Source organism: Haliotis rufescens, unplaced genomic scaffold (genome assembly GCF_023055435.1).
Source record: "Haliotis rufescens isolate VD_foot unplaced genomic scaffold, xgHalRufe1.0.p SCAF_13, whole genome shotgun sequence".
In the NCBI taxonomy this organism is placed as follows: domain Eukaryota; kingdom Metazoa; phylum Mollusca; class Gastropoda; order Lepetellida; family Haliotidae; genus Haliotis; species Haliotis rufescens.
The window spans coordinates 14,624,326-14,648,233 of NW_025963813.1; the positions used below are offsets into that span (position 1 = coordinate 14,624,326).

A 23,908-nucleotide genomic window follows, 5' to 3' on the forward strand; every position below is an offset into this window, starting at 1 on the left:
CTATGTTATTAAGTATAACAACATAACATTTGGTCATTCGTCTGGTCAATGTTTTATCATAAAAAATTCATTGACTAACTATATACCTGGTATCAGGAGACAGAGCCTAAACGAGGGGTGGATAACACGTCAATTAACCATGTCAATATCGGGTGTGACCACCATTTGCGTTGATGCAGGCGACGCAGCGGTGGCGCATTGAAGACACCAAATGATTGACGACTGATTCTGGTCCTGTCGTAGGCGTCGATCCATCTCCTTCCATACATGTTCTTTCGTATTCCTGTTTGCAGTATACGCGCGGTGCGTACATTGCAGACGTTGATTTTCTTCAAGCCGTAGCATTTAGCTTTATTTATAGTTAAACAAACGTGTTTGTGTGAGCACCTGATAGCTAATCAATCATTGCTTGATGTTCCCATCTAATAACCACTACATTGAGAATAATGCTTCTAACAAACACGCAAATATCAAAATTGTGCGCAATGCGTTGACATGCACGTGCAAAATGTGAATCGCGACCGAAAGTCGGGGAGATGTCTTCATGATTTTGTATTGAAAAATATATTTTTAAATTTCAGAATAATTTTTTTTTAATTGAACTTAATATTTATGAAGAACAGTTACTTTTTTCCGTTCGTATAACGTATCATATCATTAAGAGTATTCACCACTCAATCAATTATGATTTTGATCACAATTCAGCTGTTACTTGTAGTATTTGATGTTATGCTAACTCTTTTGATTCTCATTCACAATATAAAATGTTAGAAAATAAAAACACGGACACTCTCAAAATCTGATTTGGAGGCTGAATTATTCTGAGCGTCGTTAAGTATGTGGAGTACATCCATAAGATATTTCCATTACGTTTGATCGCATCCCTCTTCTCCGAGATGAACGCATTTTAAGATAACTATCTTTGATGTCGATAATTGAATCATTGAGAAAACAGAACGCTAAAAAACTAAACCTGATCTTTAGTTTTGTAAAGCGGGGATTTCAATTCTTGGCTTAAGGGGCCGCCGACCTAAACTTAAACTGGTAATTCAACATAATACCGTTAATTCAATTAAATCCACTTTTATTTCAATGTGAAATATATTTTAGATAATTAAATATCTCAACAGGTCCCGAAGCAACGCCCTTGACTCATTTCCCAAAGCACAACCCTTGTAGCGGGGAAACGTAAAAACACATTTCCAGATGTGGTATAGTAGTTCTCACTAACATCTTCCTATTGTTACAACCACTGGGCCTGGACGTCTCCTGAAGCCAAGTGCCCCTTGAAATGTCAAGTAGGAATGCCAGTATTACCGGAGCTGGAAGCCATAACGCCCAAGTGACAAAGTAGGGCTTTTAAATTGTACTCGATGAAGTCGTATTGACATAGGTAGGCGAGGTGAATGTCAGTCAGGTTAGGTTACGATGCGTAGGACGAAATATTTTTTGCATCACGACGTGTCATATTAAAATGGATCTCCAGAATAAAAAACTCAGGTCGTAGATGGTCATGATGATGATTGAATGATCATGGCTATGGTGATTACAGACCAAGCTGGATAATCCAGAGAATCTGGGATTTAACTCATCTGTCATCGGATCCTGGTACCGCTAAGGGACGTAACTCAGTATGGCGAATTACGTCTTCAGATAGGATTTCGTTGGCCCGAGTCAGCTATTCAACAACTTTAAACCTTAAACCACTTGACCAAGAGTGGATATGGCGTTTATATTTCATATACATCCCAGGGCGTTCGGGTAGCCTCGTGGTTAAAGCGTTCGCTCATCACACCGAAGACCCTGGTTCCATTCCCGACATGGGTACGTTGAGTGAAGTCCATTTCTGGTGTCCCCCCGCCGTGATATTGCTGGGATATTGCTGAAAGCGGCGTAAAACCATACTCACTCACTCTCTTATATACATTCCGCCTGCACCCACCGATCCCCACCCTTTTCACTCCCTCTCCCCTGGGGATGCCAAGGCAAAGCTGACTGATCATTCGCGAAAGATAGTTGATAAAGTGACATCGATTTTCATCAATATTATCAGATGGGTAGGTCTTCTCGTTATTTCGACGATCTTCGTTGTATGGTGGCTTGCTAGAGCTTGGCTAATGGGTTATTTCGCCCGAGAATGCACCGACATGACTTGTTTCACAAAAACCTCCATGCAAGAATAGCAACTCAGTTTTAAAAGATCTTACAGATTAAAAGTAAACGTAATTTTTTTCAGACGTTTATTGGTTGATTGTGATAGGGGATAGGATGATTGGGTAATGGGGCGTTAGACGTGTTGATGATGTTGAACACATGGAACGCTACACAACGTCAACGCAGTTTGCAGGAGAAAAACTGAATCGATAGAGTCTCCAGGTTTCAAAATAATCCCAACGCCCGAGTACAATGTATCTGCAGGTCGGACAAATTACCTCACAGGCATCAATGGTACATTGCCGTGGTCAAGCATCCATTCAGCATGTATTAGTATATTTCAATATTTGTATGTACCAATACGTCAGTGGACATTGTAAGTCTTTAAGAAATCTTTGATGATGTTTAGCTTGGTTTGTTGTTTAACGCCGCACTCAGCAATATTCCAGCGATATGACGGCGGTCTGTAAATAATTGAGTCTGGACAGGACAATCCAGTGATTTATATCATGAGCATCGATCCACGCAATTGGGATCGATGACATGCATCAACCAAGTCAGCGAGCCTGACCACCCGATCCCGTTAGTCGCCTCTTACGACAAGCGTAGTCACCTTTTACGGCAAGAATTGGTTGCTGAAGACCTCTTCTACCCCGGATCTTCACGGGTCTGATAGCAGATTCTCAGCTGCTTGGCGTGTCAGCTTATTACGAAATGAAAACCCAGTGTGATGCGGGTTAAAAAAACAAACTTACATTTTTATGCAAATTGTGGCAGGTGCTACCGGTAGACAGGGCATACTTACCATTTTTAGCGAACACCTGGTGTCAACACTGATTTTTCTGTGATCCATGTTTATAATTTGAACCTCTCCTTTCACCTTTTACGCCCAATGAAGTCGATTTCGGCGGATAACCGAGACTGGTTATTCTCGGATGTGATGTTTTACATGAAATTACTGCTTGGAAAATAATACGATCAGCGGATCCTGGTAGCTAAGGGACGCAACTCGTTCAGTGTCTTTACCCTCTCGATCCCAAGTTCTCTTATTGTCATCTATCTGTTAATAAATCATAATGCAATAACATCAATGTAACAATTGAACGTCCTGTCCAAAAAAAATCAAATCAAACAAGAGCTGGGACAGCCATGGTATTTCTCATCCATATTTGATTACACAGTCATGCTTTGGAAATATGATAGTTAGGATACGAGCTTTGATGATCTCTTTACGTATTGTGATATCGGTATCGCATGGAAAGGTAATCGATATTTATAAACGGTAACTGTGCATTAGTGTGATTCATCAACAGCACTGATGGTAACATCCTCTGCTTTATTACATAAATGATGAACAGATGCGCATGCATAAATTGATCAGTGAGACCCACGAAATGAAATTAGGAGATAATATCACAAATAAAGGAGATAAATTGCCTGCAATATACTTTTTGATGGAGATCAAGTGAAGTGGAAGCAAAAAACGCACACGAAATGAGCGAGGCAAAGTTTTACAGTCGTTATGACGCCACATGGCGAGGTGAGGTGAAATGGAGTTTAACGTCGCGTCCAAGATTATTGCACTTATATAGCGACGTGCATGCACGTGTGCGTGTAGCTGCTTGTACTGGTCCGGACTGATGCCAATTTTATAGTGCAAGCCCACTGAGATACCATGCCGCAGTTTAACATGAATACCCCACTCAGACACAGTATACTAACTCCGAGCCGACCAGTCCTTGTTTTAGCCCCTAAATGCCGAGCACCAGGCAGGGTAAGAACAAGTACCATCTTTTAACGTCTTTTGATAAGACGCGGCCGGGGATCGAACCCCGAACCTTCTGCTCTCCACTAGACATTCATTTGTATTTATTTTGTTGTTGTTGTTGTTTAACGCCGCACTCGGCAATATTCCAGCTATATGACGGCGGTCTGTAAATAATCGAGTCTGGACCAGACAATCCAGTGATTAATATCATGAGCATCGACCCACGCAATTGGGATCGATGACATGCATCAACCAAGTCAGCGAACCTGACCACCCGATCCCGTTAGTCGCCTTTTACGACAAGCATAGTCACCTTTTCCGGCAAGCATGGGTTGCTGAAGACCTATTCTACCCCGGAATCTTCACGGGTCTCTCCACTAGACAATGGAGGCGGTCGTTACGCCACCAGAGACAACACAACATTTGAACATAGACATTGGGTACCGCCTAACGTCCAGCTCCCGAGTGTCCTGAAAACACACTCTCTGGGTGGGCTTTTATCGCATGTATATCCACACATACAGGTGTACAGTGACATTTTCCAGAAACTACGCTTTGTAATCGACATATGCAAATAGCTTTATGTGAATCTGGGTACCGGAAGTGATGGAGAATTCCTGTGGACTTTGCGGCAGGGATAAATAGGTTCCCAGTACGTCATGCTTTTCTTAATAGGGGACTAAAATGTCAATCGCTAGATCGCACCCTGTGACTTGCCTGATAGATCAGTTTGAAACCATAACTCAATGAACCAAACCATCTGCTATTTGCTGTTTAGGATCCTGTCAATTTGATGATTATCTGTGTCGTAGTTGACGCTGCTTAAATATAATGCTTTAGACCTTGATTTAACGACACAATAATAAGTCATTGTTGGTATTTTGAATGTCTTTGAGTGGGTTGAGTCAGTGTCAAAACGTATGAAAAATTTACCAATAGGTTTCAATTGTTCTATTATGTTATAGATTAAAACGTGTGTAAAACGTTTATTCAAAGAGAGATAGATGTGACCATGAACTGTCAACATCATAAATGTATCCGTCCATTTGTCCGCGAAAATGCAGTAAATAGTTATATCTTTTTGCAGGACCATTACCTTGGACAAACGTTAATATCAATATCGCATTTACCTCCAATCCTTTTGATCGCAAACGCACAAATCGATACACCTGTTAGGCCGTCTGCGTGTGTTGTCATTACAAGCCATTGTCCATCCACATCAATTCTGTGTTATCTTGTGAACAATTAATTGCTTGACTTGACCTTTCCCTATGTTAGACTTCTCTGTTTATATGAACCGGTCGTGTTAGGTTACCAGGGGTCGTCTCAAAACCTTGAAAATTAAAATTGATGTAACTTACAAGGGTAGATTAAATGTATTTGTGTCATGGTCATTTCATAAACATCAGCCTTAGAAAGGTCAGTGAAGTATCTTGTTTAAACTTACCTGTTTGCACCAAACATCCTTGAGAATAAAAACATTACATTTTCTTAAAACAATCGGTTGTCCATTTCTTCAAGAGTTATTAAGTTACAGTATACATCCGTCTAGCTGCGTCTCTTTTCCTGTAAAAAACCGGATGGTCATAAATTCGATTCTCAGATTCACCCTGATCACTGTTTTGAACCACAACCGTTGCCAAGCTGCATCGCTTTGAGCTTCCTCCCATATTAAACTGAAAAGTCTTGATAAACAGCCGTGCAAAAACAAGTATACACCCATGTTTAATGCTTGATAAATATAAAACGAACAATAAATGGTTATTGCATGGTTATGCGTTTGATTTGAAGTGACGCAGGTCGGATATGTTTAGCATTTTGGCAAAACCCACGAGTTTGGATTTGATGCTGACAAACCATGGATACAGTTGGGGATGAGTAGGGGGTTGGAACCCACAAACGCAGTTCTGCAAAGTTCTGCAGAGTTTCTTCAAAGTTCTGCGTAGTTTCTGCAACGTTCTGCAAAGTTTCTGCAAAGTTTCTACAATAAACTACGGTTATAACGAACTCAAAGGGACTACTAATTTTAGTTCGTTATAACCGTAATTCGTTATAAGCATATATACAGCATAACTACAGCATAAAGTCGGGACTTAAAAGTTAGTTCGTTATATCCGTTAGTTCGTTATAGGCGTGTTCGTTATAACCGTAGTTTACTGTATTCACTTTTTAGAAACTGTGCACGTTGTCATATAAGAGATGTTTCTGTTTGCCAACGCCTATGATGGATGTCTTTTTTACATTGCTTTGAAAGGCTATCCTCGGGGCGGAAGCGTTATTTCTTCCTCAAGTAAATCTGTCGTCCACGAAGAACATGGGCAGATGTGAGATCACTTGATTCCGAAAAGGAAGTGAAAGAAAGCTAATATTGCACTGTGATGGTGAAAACCACCGGTAAAGAGTCACGTAATGTGACAGAGATAAGCTAGACTTACATTTTGGGAAAGAAAACTAATTGTAGGCAGTGAAGTTAACAATTACACGTAGCACTGGCGCTATTTTGACATTGTGGTCCGAAGTTTTCCTCAACGGACGTTCAGCCCCTCTGGCCCCTCTGACCGTTACTTCATGTCCTATATAATAACTGTTCCAGACGAGAACATTGTGACGTATCTAAACTGCTAGTCGTCTAAGGCGCCGCGATTCACTGTGCAGAGTTGCGTCCCTTGGGCACGCCAGAAAACTATGACTGTTGGTTCGAATCCCGGTTCGCCCCGATTATGTTTCTAGGTTTGTCAGCACCATACCCGTGCTCGTGGGTTTCACCTATGTGGTAAACGTATTAGACCTGCATCACTTCGGGCTTTCCTCCCACATGAAGCTGACTCGCCGCGATATAACTGGAATACTGTTAAAAGCGGTGTAAACCCCAACTCACTCACCCACTCACTTAAGTTCTGAATGTAATCTAGTGATTGCCACTTTAGTGTGCAGCCCAATTCCCGTTTCATTGCTGAATGTTGTGGACTAGGTTACAGTAATGGTTTCTTAATGGTCACATGGGCTTTGTTGCTGCCCTTAATCATACCAGGATCCGTTGGTCGCGGGTTTGAATTCGAGAATCTCTACGATATTGATCTTGGTGTTCTTGGGTTTCACCAAAGAGGTTGCTGCTAACCGCTTCATTCGCTTGGGATTTCCACCCACAAGTTGACACACCGTGATATATCCGAATTATTGAATTTCAAAGTTAACCAATTCATGTCGCTCACATGACCAACTCACTGAACAAAATCACGCTGATAAATTGAAACAGTCCATTTAGATCAATTAATAAAATTAATTGATGTGAACATCTGCCTTCTCAAATATAACTTGACCATTTTCAGGGGCCGACTGAGGCGATTGTCCAGATTATGTAGCCAATCTGTCCACGTCGCAAATGTCATGTCGGGTTTGTTGACCGTTCAAGTATCGGAAATTGACCAGTGATTTGTCATCGTATTGAGACAAGAGCCTTGCCATGAACGGATACCACTCCATCCGCGTCACGGACAATGTGTTGATCCACACCTGCTGCAACTTTTAGCACGTTATTTACGTGCCCAATACATTGATCGCCTGCTGTTTCAGAATGGATAAATAATTCAATATATTATCCTTTACAGCTGGCATGTTTGTTTGTTTGTTTGTTCTTTAACGCCGCACTGAGGAATATTCACGTTAAATTACGACGGTCCGTAAATAATCGAATCTGGACCAAACAATCCAGCGATTGACATCATGAGCATCGATCCACGCAATTGGGATACGATGACATGCATCAACCAAGTCAGCGAGCCTGACCACCCGATCCCGTTAGTCGCCTCTTCCGACAAGCATAGTCGCCTTTTATGGCAAGCGTGGGTTGCTGAAGACCTATTCTACCCCGGATTTCACGGGTCAACTCCACAGTACCAGTGATAATTGCTGTCAATAACTTAACACGATATTCCCTTAATCGAGTATACCAACATGTACTCTACCCTGTGGATCCCAAAGGGTATAAGGTGGTCATCCTGAGCATCGATCTACGCAATGTGGATACGATGACATGCATCAAGCAAGTCAGCTAGCCTCAACACCCGATCCCGTTACTCGCCTCTTACGACAAACATGGGTTGCTGAAGACCTATTCTAACCCGGAATCTCCACGGAAATGTTATGAATGTACCAGACTTTCCTTCACAATGCATTTATGCGGCACAGAAAACAAATAAAAACTGTTTGTAGGGTTTGAGTAGGACAGATAACCCTGGACATTAATAAGATCATAAAATAGAAATAAATAATTATGAAAAATGTACCATTTCATGCAATTTTGAGATAAAAAGGTGATATATTTAGACTAAATCGATATTATCTAATTGGGTTTACGCCGCTTTTAGCAGGTGAGATGAGGTGAAATGGGGTTTAACGTCGTGTCGCTGATTGCTACAGCCCTTGGTTCAAAGTGCTATTCTCCATGACGGTCCTGACATTGACATTTGTCAGCTATATCCAACTGAGAAAGGCCGGATGTTAGCCTAGAGGCTCAAACGTTCATTCGTCACGCCGGAATCCCAGGTTCGATTCCCTTAAAGGGTTCAATGTGTGAAGCCCTTTTTTGCGGCCCTCGTCGTGATATGGAATAATGGTAAAACTGGCGTGAAACCGAACTCACTCCAACTGAAACATTGTTATTGCTGAATTGATGAACATCTTAACATTTGAATTTGTAAGCAGAATACTTTGTTTTGAATTTCAGAATCAGCCTTGATGTGCCAGTTAGCCTGATTCTTGTCCTCTTAATTACCCGTGAAGATCCGGGGTAGAATAGGTCTTCAGCAACCCATGCTTGTCGTAAAAGGCGACTATGGTTGTCGTAAGAGGCGACAAACGGGATCGGGTTGTCAGACTAGCTTCCTTGGTTGATGCATGTAATCGCACCCCAATTGCGTGGATCGATGCTCATGATTTCAATCTCTGGATCGCCTGGTCCAGACTTGATTATTTACAGACCGTCGTCTTATAGCTGGAATAGTGCTGAGTGAAAGAACAAACAAAACAAACTTCATCAAGCACACATACACCATGCGGTGATCCAGTAAACTGTTGGACTAGAGGTAAATGCTATCCATGTCCCTTTGATCAAGGTGCTTCCGGGAAGTAGTAATGACCTCCCAGCTCAAACCATTACAGTTAGAAACATGTTTAGCGCCCATCCATACATTTACCGTTAACAGGAAAACAAACTGTCGGAGGCACAAACATCATATCGTGAACTCTCGAACCCAACAAATATCAGTTAATTCAGTTTCATGTGATTGGTATATTGCTAGACTGAACCAACATTTTACATAAGACACGTAGCTTAATTAAGCGCACGGTTTGTTATTCTTGGAGAGGAGCCACGGCATTCATTCACGTTGGTGAGGTTATCGAGTTTTATTGGGTAAAGCCGTCGATTCTAAATGTAATTCCGAGCATCGGATACTCAATAAAGCCCGAAAAGTTCGAAAACACATCATGGTTATTGCATTGCCATTGTAAAACACACAAGTTATGAGTCATTTTCTGAATCTCCCGTATTTACCACCATCCTTCCGATCTTGAAGGCACGAATCAATACAGACGTTGATCTGTCTGCGTGTCATTGAAGTCATTGACCAGACCCACCAAATCTATGTTATCTTGTGAAAACTTAATTGGCTTGACTTGACCGTTCCTTGTCCGTTTCTTTGTACCGATCTTGTTACCATCAAACCGACTTGTCTCAAATACCCATAATTTGGAATTCTAGAAGTCATGAGATCTACAATACTTCCCATAACTCCTTTAAGTCGTTTACTGTCACATTGCCGCAGACATTGACTACAGAACTAAAGGAATTGTCAGTTTGGAAGCTTAAGTACGATGGTGACCTTTTCCAACAATTATTTTTTCGCTTAATATAAAAACGAACTGACATTACAGTTTCGAAACCGAAAATATCGAAATCTCTCTTCTTGTAAGGATATTTCTGTTGAAGAATATATTAATTCGAACAATGTATGAAGCCTTGTATCTTTTGAAAGACGTCTATTCAAACCCTTTTTATTATTTTATCCTAGTTCTCTTTGATATTTTTCAAGCGTACTTATACTGAGATAAGGTGTCTACGTTGTCACAAGTGTCACAGTCTATTTGTTGCTTATAGCCTGTGTGTGAGAAGGGGTTTCATTGAAGCGAACAAGAAATCCGCTGTAGTACAGGAAATATACTGTACGTCTGTTGGTTGGTTGGTTGGTTGGTTGGTTGTTTAACGCCGCACTCAGCAATATTCCAGCTACATGACGGCGGTCTGTAAATAATCGAGTCTGGACCAGACAATCCAGTGATTGACATCATGAGCATCGATCAACTCAGTTGGGACTGATGACATACATCAACCAAGTCAGCGAGCCTGACCACCCGATCCCGTTAGTCGCCTTTTACGACATGCATAGTCACCTTTTACAGCAAGCATGGGTTGCTGAAGACCAATTCCTCCCCGGATCTTCACGGGTCTAAAGAGAAAAACATTACCAGGATTCATCTTTGTTACTGGTCTATTTTCGGGCATATGCTTCGACAGCATCCATGATGATTTTAAAATTGTAATCTCAATTTGTAGCCGTATGGTGAGTATTGGCATCCGCAAGTAGTGGAATTGAGACCATGAGCTTCTCCAATGGTACGAGGGAAATTGGTTTTCGTCTTAGAGTGTTACTTAGGTTAACGGACCCTTGAAGATTCCGGGGTAGAATAGGTCTTCAGCAACCCATGCTGGCCGTAAAAGGTATAGTCGTTCTTGTCGTAAAAGGCGACTAACGGGATCGGGTGGTCAGGCTCGCTGACTTGGTTGATGCATGTGATCGTATCCCAATTGCGAAGTCGATGCTCATGATGTCAATCACTGGATTGTCTCGTCCAGACTTGTTTATGTGCAAACCGCCGTCATTAAAATAGGCTATTCCTGAGTTCTGCGTTAAACAACAAATATTGATATTGTTAGTAGTATTGTTGTTGTTGATGATATTATTGTAAACTGATATTTCTAAATGTTACTAGTCAAACAGCGCGATTGAGTGTAAGTATGTGCAACAGCATTACAATTCCCTTGGACGCCTAAGTAGAACGTTTTATTCGTGTTTTAGATAAGTTGACACGATCAAAGTGACACACAAAATGTATAAAACATATTTAAGAATTAGCTATCTTTTAAACCAACCCACTTCGACTTTGATGAAAGGAAAAAACCTTTGAAGTAACCAGATTTATTTATCTGTATTGCAGATCGTGTGTCAAAATGAACAAACGATTACACTGAAAAAGGAATTGTTTAGTTGTTAAACCTCTCATCCTAATATGATCAAAATGTCTTTCACATCAGAGCTAAAAGCTGATCATGATCAAAGCCGACATTTCATCAAAGTGGTGAACAAAATTGTTCAAAAGCATCCGTGACTAATTTTCAATTGTGATTTTCGTGACAAACGTCACCTTTTCTTAGGCGTTCAAATGAGAGACGTGGCAGTTGTTGACTGGAATAGGCTGCGTTGGGAACATCGAACGTTGATTGCTGCTAGCTGCAGGTTCAACGGCCCAGCTGCTAGTGTTCGCTCTTCACGACGAAGACCACATATTGATTCTTAAATGAATTCAATATAATATATGTGTTGCTCGTGTCCCAACGGCGACTCACTCACTCACTCTGTAACCAACCAACCATCAACCAACCACCCACCACACATACCTAGTTACGCACTAAATCACTTGCAGAAAAGCAGTTAAGAAATGAGCAGTGAAAGGGAAGGAGGATTAATAAATCTAATTGAAACCATTTCCGGATTTTCCGGATTAAGAAAACACACATCAACCAAGTCAGCGAGTCTGACCACTCGATCCCGTTAGTCGCCACTCACGACAAGCATAGTCACCTTTTCCAGCAAGCATATTGGTTGCTGAAGACCTATTCTACCCCGGATCTTCACGGTACTGTAAATAGGTATCGATCACGAAAGACAACCTAAAATGTCATGTTTGTTTTCTATAATTATTCAAATGCGGAAAGTGCTCAATATACGTACCAACATTAAATGCACAAAATGAGATACCGATACGTATATTCAACGGGTTTAGGGGGACAATAATGTATACTTTAGCTACAAAAAACACTGGAAAATAGTGAAATCTTTCTCGATGTCGACATATTTCAGATTTATTTATCGATTTGGTTCTGAGAAATGGCTTCCTATGTTGTGTGGAATATACACATAAGGCCCACTACAACGTGGAGAAGCAACAGATGTTCCATTCGATAAATTCATGTCAGATTTTGGTACGTTCTGCTCCGGCTGTTGGCCCAAAGACACACAGGTGCTTGCAAATCCCAAAATGGTGTTACTGATGGTGTAAGTGAAGATATTGTGGTTGCTTGGTTGGTTTGTTGTTTAACGCCGCACTCAGCAATATTCCAGCTATATGACGGCGGTCTGTAAATAATCGAGTTTGGACGAGACAATCCAGTGATTGATATCATGAGCATCGATCCACGCAATTGGGATACGATGACATGCACCAACCAAGTCAGCGAGCCTGACCACCCGATCCCGTTTGTCGCCTTTTACGACAAGAATAGTCACCTTTTACGGCCAGCATGGGTTGCTGAAGACCTATTCTACCCCGGAATCTTCACGGGTCGAATATATTGTGTGTCTGTGACCTTGGTAGCAGCAAGTACATTATGTTGGTTGATGTGAAACACAAGGGGTTCCGACAGCGGCTCCTGATCACATAAAAATAATTATTATTATAATATCATTCTTTTTTTATCGTCTTCGCCATGCTTGTGGGTTTGACTCAAGAGGTTCATCCCTGACACAGACCAGAATATGTAGGGGGCGTCATGGAAAATGACAAATACAAAATTCTTTGGAATCGGCCCGTAGACAGCCTCGGACGTATCCAAGCCAACAAACCTAATCTTGTCCTTTTTGATAAATCCAATGAAATCATTTATGTCATCGAGTTCTCTGTCCCTCTTGACAGGATTCACGGAAAACATGCCAAATATACAGCCCTCGCTTTCGAAATGTTACGCTTGCCTCCCAAGTACAAAGTTATTCGATACTCCATTGCTGTTTGGTACCTTCCATCTCTTTATTACTGTGGTTTTGACTCAAGAGGTTCATCCCTGGCACAACCAAGAATATGCAGGGGGCGTCATGGAAAATGACAAATACAAAATTCTTTGGAATAGGCCCTTAGACAGCCTCAGACCTATCCAGGCCAACAAACCTGATCTTATTTTTTTATAAAGCCAATGAAATCATTTATATCATTGAATTTTCTGTCCCTTTTGACACTAATAGAAAAAAACAAAAACATTGTAAATATGCGGACCTCGCTTTCAAAATATCACGCTTGCATCCCAAGAACCAAGTTGTCCGACTCTCCATTGTTCTCGGTGCCTTAGGTTTGGTACCTCCCAATCTGTTGACTGCCTTTGGGAGAGTACCCGGGTTTGCTGCCAGGAAAACAGCCCTTCTGGCAGTTTTGGTAATGCAGAAGGCGGCAGTGTTGGGGAGTCTTCACATTCTCCGGAAAGTTCCGGGTGGGTTCGACTAGGCAGCGCTGTCTGGGCTGCCTGTAGAGGGAGCAAGGGCCCTGAGCTGATGATGAGACTAACCAGCCTGACTGTGCCAGGGTCATCCAAACCCTCTTTGCTGCATTTTTAAAAAATCTGTATGTAATCATCATCATCATCATCATCATCATCATCATCATCATCATCATCATAATAATAATAATAACAACAATAATAATAATAATAATAATAATAATAATAATAATAATAATAACAACAACAACAACATTAATAATAATTAGAGCGGGTGTTGCTTTACGTCGATTTATACAATGTTGTAAAGCTATTTTGTCGTTATACGTTGATATATTCGATGTAACAGCAGCCTGTAAATAATTGGGTCTCGGAAAGAGAAACCCGTGGTTAGCAGCATAAGCAATGATAATCAGCCATCAGGCACGTTGAAACGTCGACAGTGACTCACCACTCTTTAAATACCCAACTGCATTATTTTGCTGAACCACATTTAGTGTAGGCATAACTTCAAATTCATCTATGCTTCTTATATAATTATTGTTGAAGCTAAAACAGACCGCAGGGGTTTTATTCCTGAACGAATATATTCTGTGTCAGATGACATCCATGCCGCTTATTGATGCAACTTGGTTTTATGGTGATTTTGAAATCCAAACTATTTGGTCAAAGACCTAAACTCTAAATGAATTGCACACGGAAATACTGCATATCTGTTTACGTAAATTATGTCGGGGTTGATGGCTTCAGATGGAGGTGAGGTGAGGTGAGGTGAGGTGAGGTGAGGTGAGGTGGGGTTTAACGTTGCGTCCAAGATTATTGCACTTATATAGCGACGTGCATGCACGTGTGTGTGTGTTTGTGTGGCTGCTTGTACTACTCCGGACAGATGCCGATTTAGAGTGCTAGCCCACTGAGATACCATGCCGCAGTTTAAGATGGAAACCCCACTCAGACACAGTATACTAACTCCGAGCCGAGCAGTCCTTGTTTTAGCCCCATAATGCCGAGCGCCAGACAGGGTAACAACAAGTACCATCTTTTAACGTCTTTTGGTATGACGCGGCCGGGGATTGAACCCCGGATCTTCCGCTCTCCGGGAGGACGCACTACCACTAGACCACGGAGGCGGTCGCTTCAGGTGGAGCAGGACATGTTTGCCCTTTCGCGAACACCTGGTTTCGTCACTATTTTCAATGATCCGTTCATATCATGTTCCCCTCAATTTTGTCTTTTATACCCGATGAAATCTGTTTCTGCGGGGCCAGTGGGTAAAGCGTTTGCTCGTCACGCCGAAGGCCCGGGTTCTGTTCCCCATATGGGTACAATACAATGTGTGAAGCTCATTTCTGGTGTCCCCTGCCGTGATGTTGCTGGAATATTGCTCAAAGCGAGGGTTTTTATTGATCAATATATTCATCATACACATATCCTTCAATCACTTCGTGATACTCACAAAAGAAAATATCTGCTACAGATTTCCTTTTGGAGAATTATATGTCGTAAAGCAATTTTACGTTTAGGTGATAGTATTAGCCTAACCTCATAAAGCCGTCACCAGGAAATGAGATCGGTGTGTGACCTGGTGATTACGGTGTGCAACATCGCACAAATACCACAGTGACTCAATATTTATGAAAATCGGATTAAATGATGGCAATTAACAGTTTCTACATTTTATTGATATGAACAATTACAGTTAAATAATTCCATGAATACCATAATTTCCACACGATGACGACAATAATCAATACCAATGAATTCCAAAAGTGTTCTGAAAGGCACTTGCCTGCAGTTGGTATCATAACTGAAATTGATCGATGCACGTTGAGTACTTAATGTGCATCATCTGGGGAAAGATTCTTATCTTTACACAAACCGGATCTATCTTTGTGCGCATCAACGCTAGAAGGTCAGTTTGATTTGGTACCTAGCGTCTCTTGAAGCGTCGAGTGAGTGAGTTTGGTTTTACGCCGCTTTCAGCAATATTCCAGCAATATCACGACAGGGGACACCAGAAATGGGCTTCAAACTTAGTACCCATGTCGGGAATCGAACCCGGGTCTCCGGCGTGACGAGCGAAAGCTTTAACCACTAGGCTACCCGACCGCCCCTCTATAAAATGTCGCCCAGTCTCGATTATTCACCGAGACAAATTCCATTGGGCGTAAGACCGCCTCCGTGGTCTAGTGGTAGAGCGTCCGCCCGGAGAGCGGAAGGTCCGGGGTTAGATCCCCGACCGCGTCATACCAAAAGACGTTAAAAGATGGTACTAATTGTTACCCTGGCTTTACGCTCGGCATTAAGGGGCTAAAACAAGGACTGGTCGGCTCGGAGTCAGTATACTGTGTCTGAGTTGGGTATTCATGTTAAACTGCGGCATGGTATCTCAGTGTGCTAGCACTATAAATCGGCATCAGTCCGGACAAGTACAAGCAGCCACACACACACACACGTGCATGCACGTCGCTATATAAGTGCAATAATCTTGGACGCGACGTTAAACCCTATTTCACCTCACCTCACCCACTGGGCGTAAAGAGCAAAATGGCGGCGATAATTACAATGAATGGATCACTGAAAATCAGTGATGACACTAGGGTAAGCATGTCTTGACCCATCGATAGCACCGCCTCTGATACAATTTGCATTTAATCACTCGGGTCAATTGGCAACCTTAGTAAGTATGATAGAGATACCCTCATAGCTCTTCCTGGTTTTTTTTCAGGTTATTCGAGACACACCCGGATGTTCAAGATGCTTTCCTTCCATTCCGCGGTCTATCCACGACAGACATGGAACAAAGTGCCATCTTGCGTGCGCATGCGCTGCGAGTGATGATGACGGTAGACAAGTGTCTGAACAGGATTGACAGTCCTTCCAAGGTGGAGGGACTTATGGGGGAACTCGGCCGGAGACATTTAAACTACAATATCAAGCCAGAGTATATAGACGTGAGTCCAACGCTATACTACAATAACTACTCATAAAAAATAATAAATAAATTCACCACCTACACAAATACTTTGATGAGGGTGTGGAATGATAATGGTTGTAATGGGTAATTGTAAGTATGGTTTTGCGTCGCGTTTAGCAATATTCCAGCAATGTATCGCGGAGGACACCAATAATGGGCTTCACACATTATAGCAATGTGGGGAATCGAGTGAGTGAGTGAGTTGGGTTTAACGTCGCTTTTAACAGTATTCCAGTTATATCACGGCGTGTCAGCTTAATGTGGGAGGAAAGCCCAAAGTGATGCAGGTCTCAGACGTTTACCACTTCGGTGAAACCCACGAGCACGGGTATGGTGCTGACAAACCTAGAAACATAATCGGGGTGAACCGGGATTCGAACCCACAATCATAGGTTTCTGGCGTGCCCAAGGGACGCAACTCTGCACAGCGAATCGCGGCACCTCAGACGACTGGGCCACCCGTGCCCCCGTGGGGAATCGAACCCGGGTCTTAGGCGTGACGGGCGAACGCTGAAACTACTAGGCTACCCCACGCCCCTAATAGTGGTAGTAGTAGTAGTGAGTGAGTGAGTGAGTATGGTTTTACGCCGCTTTTAGCAATATTCCAGCAATATCACGGCGGGGGACACCAGAAATGGGCTTCACACATTGTACCCATGTCGAGAATCGAACCCGGGTCTTCGGCGTAACGAGCGAACGCTTTAACCACTAGGCTACCCGACCGCCCCAGTAGTAGTAGTAGTAGTAGTAGTAGTAGTAGTAGTAGTAGTAGAACCATAAAAACGTTTGAACAATTAACCTTGAATCCAGTAACCCTGATCAAAGAACGTTTGAGCAAGGGTCGTGTGGCGCTCGATTGTATTTATTGCTTAAAAAAAAGGGATAGTTGACTACTGGACATCCCCCTTGTCATACAGTCTGTGGATAGTTTTTGCTACTTTTGCATATTTTTGCAAATATCTAAATATGAAACAGATGAGTCGGTTTCGTTGGTCTTATTTATTACTTGTTCGGGTAGGTAAATAAGTGGTAGATTTGGTTTGTTGTTTTACGCCGCACTTAGCAATATTCCAGTTATATGACGGCGGTCTGTAAATAATCGAGTCTGGACCAGACAGTCCAGTGATTAATATCATGAGCATCGATCCACGCAATTGGGATCGATGACAAGCAGCTACCAAGCTTTTAAGTCAGCGAGCCTGACCACCCGATCCCGTTAGTCGTCTCATACGGCAAGCGTGGGTTGCTGAAGACCTATTCTACCCCGAATCTTCACGGGTCGGTATATAAGTGGAAGGGAATTGGAAAACAGACCATAATTGGGCCATATCAGATCATCGATGGCCCTGAAGCTTACGTTAAGCTTCTTGGCTACATGTCCTTGTTCTGACCTTGCCGTTCAGAGAAAAAATTCACGACCCGTTAGGAAACAGACCAGCAAGAAGGGATGGAGCTTGTAGATTTTAAGGAGCTCCAGTATAAAGAGGAAAGGACATGCATGCATGCTTCAGAGTCAAGCTAAAAGATTATAGGACCAATGAAAGGTTCTGTCAGATTAAGTTACTTGTTTATGTTACTTGACCAATTGTTTTCATCGGCCTGATCAAGATTATATATACTACTCAAAAGAAGTTAAAGAACACCCGATTTTTTCATATGACTAATAGTATAGTTAATCTCTCATGGCATGACGTCAACAAAATTCATATGAACAAAATCGAGTGTTCTTTAAGTTCTTTTGAGTAGTATGCTCGCATTATCATAGGCTTAGTGTGGTTATAAATTAACACTGGGGCCTGTGGGTTAGCCTAGTGGTTAAAGCGTTCGCTCGTCACGCCGAAAACCCAGGTTCGATTCCCGACATGGCTACAATGTGTGAAGCCCATTTCTGGTGTTCCCCGCCGTGATATTGCCGGAATATTACTAAAAGCGGCGTAAAACCCTACTCACTCATCTGCTATTAACACTGGCTTGTGAAAACGGTCTAACTAGATGTAATGCATTTAAAAGCACTGTCGCAGAAAATATATCGTTTCGGTACCAAGATGACTTTGTTCGGCCAGGTATTTGATACCTCGGTTTTCAGATTTTTACTTACTCCATACCGTACGGAAACCACACAAATCCCATGTTAGCCGGACCGCCTCCGTGGTCTTGTGGTAGAGCGTCCGCCCGGAGAGCGGAAGGTTCAGGGTTCGATCCCGGGCCGCGTCATACAAAAAGACGTTAAAAGATTGTACTTGTTGTTACCCTGTATGGCGCTCGGCATTAAGGGGCTAAAACAAGGACTGGTCGGCTCGGAGTCAGTATACTGTGTCTGAGTGGGGTATTCATGTTAAACTGCGGCATGGTATCTCAGTGAGGTAGCACTATAAATCGGCATCAGTCCGGACTGGTACAAGCAGCCACACACACACATACACGTGCATGCACGTCGCTATATAAGTGCAATAATCTTGGACGCGACGTTAAACCCAATTTCACCTCACCTCACCATGTTAGCCGTCTGTGAGACTACTAAACCCTGTGCGGACCTGTTTGATCGCTACTAACGACATACCGGGGATGCATGTACTATTTCCCACGAGGATCCCGTTTTACTCCGTAATTACCGATGGTTTTGTATCCTTTGTTTCACGTGCATTAGTATCTATGTGTATATGTATTCATAACACAACGCGATCGGCTAGATGATCATCGGGGACACGAACAGTTAGACCTGCTTCTACGTTATAATGTTGCGTGAAGCCATAGAGTATTGATTTAGTGAATAATTCACTATGCTGTTCCAAACCATAAACACGTGTCAGAGTTCCGTGTTAAATAACAGACGCGGTCTCAGCTGGTCGACGATTCCAGCCACACCGTCGCTCTAAATCCATAGAGGTTACAAAATACATATACCAGTCGATTACGCATGTACCCTATCAGCCTGCTTCCATCGGAGTTAGTTACATTAATGGGCATCCCGGAGACTCAGAGGTCATGCGGCTTGCTGTAAACTGATACATACAAACATTCATCATTATGTATCAACGATCACCGGTCGTAAAAGTATTTATGATTTAACCTTTCAGGACGGAGTGGTGTTTCGTCTAACGTGACGTTAATGTTTCTAGGTTTTGGGATATTTTAAAAAAAAAAAGTTGTTAAAACATGAAATTTCAAATTGATAAACCTAATGAGAGAAGCAGTAGTGTCCGTAGTAGTACTAGCAGCAGAAGTTGTGGTCGCGTCGAAGTCGTGGTTGTAGTAGTAGTAGTAGTAGTAGTAGTAGTAGTAGTCGAAGTCGTGGTAGTGGTAGCAGTTGTAATAGTAGTAGTAGTTGTAATAGTATTAGCAGTAGTAGAAGTCGAAGTCGTGGTAGTAGTAGAAGTAAACGTTGTAGTAGTTGTAGAAGTGGTAGTAGTAGTAGTAGTAGTAGAAGTAAACGTTGTAGTAGTAGTAGTAGTAGTAGAAGTAAACGTTGTAGTCGTAGTAGAAGTAAACGTTGTAGTAGCAGTGGTTGCAACAGCAGAAGCAGTAGTAGTTGTGTACTGGTAGTGAGAGGTGGTCGTCGCATTTCTTACATTTGATATAAGTTGTAATATGTTCTTACTTTTGAATGTTTTCATGGGATATAGAGCTTGTTCTTTAATATGGTTGTATTGTGTTCTTCGACGTGTATATGTTGGCGTTGTACATTTCAGATGATGGGCGAACAGTTTATATATGCACTGAGATCCAACCTGGATGACCGCTGGAGCCCCGAGCTGGAGAAGGCGTGGATTGCGTTGTTCAACATGATGAAGTTTTACATGAGACGAGGTCTGACAGAGAAACAAAAGTGAAGGCGCATACATGTAGGCCGAACAGAAGCGGGGGACCTTTCAGTGTAATTACTTGCGTGGATCATGTAACAATATATGTGAAAAGGTTTTGAGAATGAGCTGAGCTGTGACATTCTGTGAAAGCGTCGTTTTGCCTTGTACGCATGTACGGAAAGCGCAAGCTGTGACGGAACATGTTTGATGTGATGGATATCACCAACACTGGTGTATGTAGCAGATTGTTGATGTGAATCAGTGGCGGATAACAACAGTTTTTTGTGCATTCAAAGCTACCTCGAAAACTGCTATGCCCTGTGATAATTCGTGTGTTTGGGGAGAGAAAAGCTAAAAATATGCAGCTTTCTTAATGCGTCTTTTTAGCCAGAAACACTTTCAGCGTGTGTGTACATATACAGTATATATATATTGTTATATTTGCGTTGTAGTTCGAAAGACATTAGGAAAAATTCAGTTTCTACTTTTCACGACACAATGGATGCCGGATGCTCGTCGGTCATTAATAAATACCTAATTCTTGTACCCCGTTGTCATGACTACACATAGGTAAATCGTTGTAAATTAAATGCTAAATAAATGTGACTTGTAAGAGTCGTACCCTCCCCTTCCTCGGTGTATCGGTCAAAACCCCTCCAGTCCTGGACGTGACGTGGGATTTCACGGTCAATACACCTCCACTCTTGGACGTGACGTGGGATTTCACGGTCTATACACCCCCACTCTTGGACGTGACGTGGGATTTCACGGTCAATACACCTCCAGGCTTGGACTTGACATGGGATTTCACGGCCAATACACCTCCACTCTTGGACGTGACGTGGGATTTCACGGCCAATACACCTCCACTTTTGGACGTGACGTGGGATTTCACGGTCAATACACCTCCACTCTTGGACGTGACGTGGGATTTCACGGTCAATACACCTCCACTCTTGGACGTGACGTGGGATTTCACGGTCAATACACCTCCACTCTTGACGTTACGTGGGATTTCACGGCCAATACACCTCCACTCTTGGACGTGACGTGGGATTTCACGGTCTATACACCTCCACTCTTGACGTGACGTGGGATTTCACGGCCAATACACCTCCACTCATGGATGTGACGTGGGATTTCACGGCCAATACACCTCCACTCATGGACGTGGGGTGTGGCTTCACGGTATAGACCAATACACGGAGGAAGTGTGGGTTTTACTCATGTCTGTTTTATTCCTTTACACAGAGATTAGTCGTGTTTCGACGTCATCGTCCTCCTTTATGATTTGATAATTACACCCACTAGTTAAGACCCTCAAAACTATTTCTCTCGTGTCAAGCCGAGCACTTATAAGTAAATATGTAAATATGCGCGTAAAGGGCTCAATATGTTATTCGCTAAGCCCTATTAAGGATGTTTAAATTGACAATGGGCATCACCTTTTCTGTCATTTTCGGAGAGGATGTCCATGAAGCAGGATTTAGTTTGGGGACTGATGTGAGGACGTTTTTACCCAATTCGTAGACGTTGATGACACAGAATCTATCGAAAGAACAATAAAAACAAAGGATTCCAAGAAATAGAGGACACAGCAGATTCCCAGTGAATACTTGGAAAGGACCCCGTTGATGTGTCAACATGTACGACAGTTGGGTCTGCGTCAGGAATGCACATGTAAGTATGAGACAGCAAGGCGAACGAGACAGCAAAACGCATCCCCTTTTTTGTCATCTGTTAGCCGTTAGGTTAAGCGACAAACCTCTTACTCTTGGTAGGGGCGGTCAGGTAGCCAGCTAGTGGTTAAAGCGTTCGCTCGTCACGCCGAAGACCCGGGTTCAAATTCCCGACATGGGTACAATGTGTGAAGCCCATTTCCGGTGTCCCCCGCCGTGCTATTGCTGGAATATTGCTAAAAGCGGCGTAAAACCATATTCACTCACTCACTCACTCACTGTTAGCCGTGAAGATTGGGTTACAACTGGTCTTCAGCAACCCATGTTCGGCGACTGACGGGATCGGATGGTCAGACTCCCTGACTTGGTTGATGCATGTCATCGTATCCCATTTGCGTAGATCGATGCTCATGATGTCAATCACTGGACTGTCTGGTCCAGACTCGATGTTTACAGACCGCCGTCATATGGCTAGAATATTGTCATGCGGTGTTAAACAAAACACAAACAAGTTACAGCTGATCATACCGTAACGGTCGATCATGGGTGTTCTCAGAGCAGTAGGTAAGCCATTAGTTGAAAAGTGCGTCAATATTAGTACGTACGGAAGCCTTTTAGGGCCATTTGTTTTAATATTTTTTTCTTGAAATTTCAAGAAACTCACTTTCAATTTTCAAATTTCAAATTTCAAGATGTTATATGGAAACTTCAAGAAACTAAGTTGAAAATTAAAGTTACATACTGAGTTAAGAAAATAACTTGAAATTTCAACTTATTAATATCTTGTAATTTCAACTTAGTATGTATCTTGAAATTTCAACATAACATCTTGAAATCTTGAAGTTTCAATTTATTTATCTTGGAATTTCAAGCCAGTATCTTGAAATTTCAACTAAGTATCTTGAAAGTTCAAGAAAAACACACAAAAAACCAAATGGCCCTAAAAGGCTTCCGTACATGTAAGTATGTCTGTTTGCTCAGATTAGTTTTATATGTGTTAAACCCGTATGCACGTTGATATAGATGTGGAGTATGAAGCAAAATACGCATTTCATGCCTTATTGACTATGTATTGTGCTGTCTCATCAGTTTAGATTTCTATTCCTTGGCTATCTGAACGTTGCAGGTGGCAACAGCAACAGCAACAGCAACAATAAGGCTGACCGTCATCTTGTTGTGATGTGTACGGAGGATCAGAGCAAACTAGTTGGGATGTACTGCCTGCCATATGTACAGCTCCAGAAAGTTTTAACTTGATTCGTCCTCCACAGCCTCGAATTGGAGACAGCTTTACTGTCAGTACTATGAGCGAGCAAACTATTGACTTCGTTACAACCGAGGAGGTAGTCTATATCCGTGACGTGACCACATACCAGGACGTAACCACATACCATGACGTAACCACATACCAGGACGTAACCACATACCATGACGTAACCACATACCATGACGTAACCACATACCATGACGTAACCACATATCATGACGTAACATAATACCATGACGTAACCACATACCAGGACGTAACCACATGCCAGGACGTAACCACATACCAGGACGTAACCACATACCAGGACGTAACCACATACCAGGACGTAACCACATATCATGACGTAACATAATACCAGGACGTAACCACATACCATGACGTAACCACATGCCAGGACGTAACCACATACCAGGACGTTACCACATACCAGGACGTAACCACATTCCATGACGTAACCACATACCAGGACGTAACCACACATCATTACGTAACAAAATACCAGGACGTAACCCAATACCAGGACGTAACCACATACCATGACGTAACCACATACCATGACGTAACCACATACCATGACGAAACCACATACCATGACGTAACCACATACCATGGCGTAACCACATACCATGACGTAACCACATACCATGACGTAACCA

General features: G+C 42.4%; 1 protein-coding gene across 2 annotated transcripts in view; it reads left to right on the forward strand.

Annotated features, from left to right (window-relative positions):
* Positions 1–23,591, forward strand: part of LOC124111212 (neuroglobin-like) — a 103,515-nt gene extending 79,924 nt beyond the window's left edge. For both annotated transcript variants that reach the window (XM_048394221.1, XM_046470851.2), the window contains 3 exons: positions 16,252–16,477; positions 20,190–21,983; positions 23,109–23,591. In XM_048394221.1, the coding sequence (XP_048250178.1) occupies positions 16,252–16,477; positions 20,190–20,330 (367 nt within the window). In that variant the 3' untranslated portion in view covers positions 20,331–21,983; positions 23,109–23,591. The remainder of the gene's footprint in view (positions 1–16,251; positions 16,478–20,189; positions 21,984–23,108) is intronic.
* The last annotated feature ends 317 nt before the right edge of the window (positions 23,592–23,908 follow it).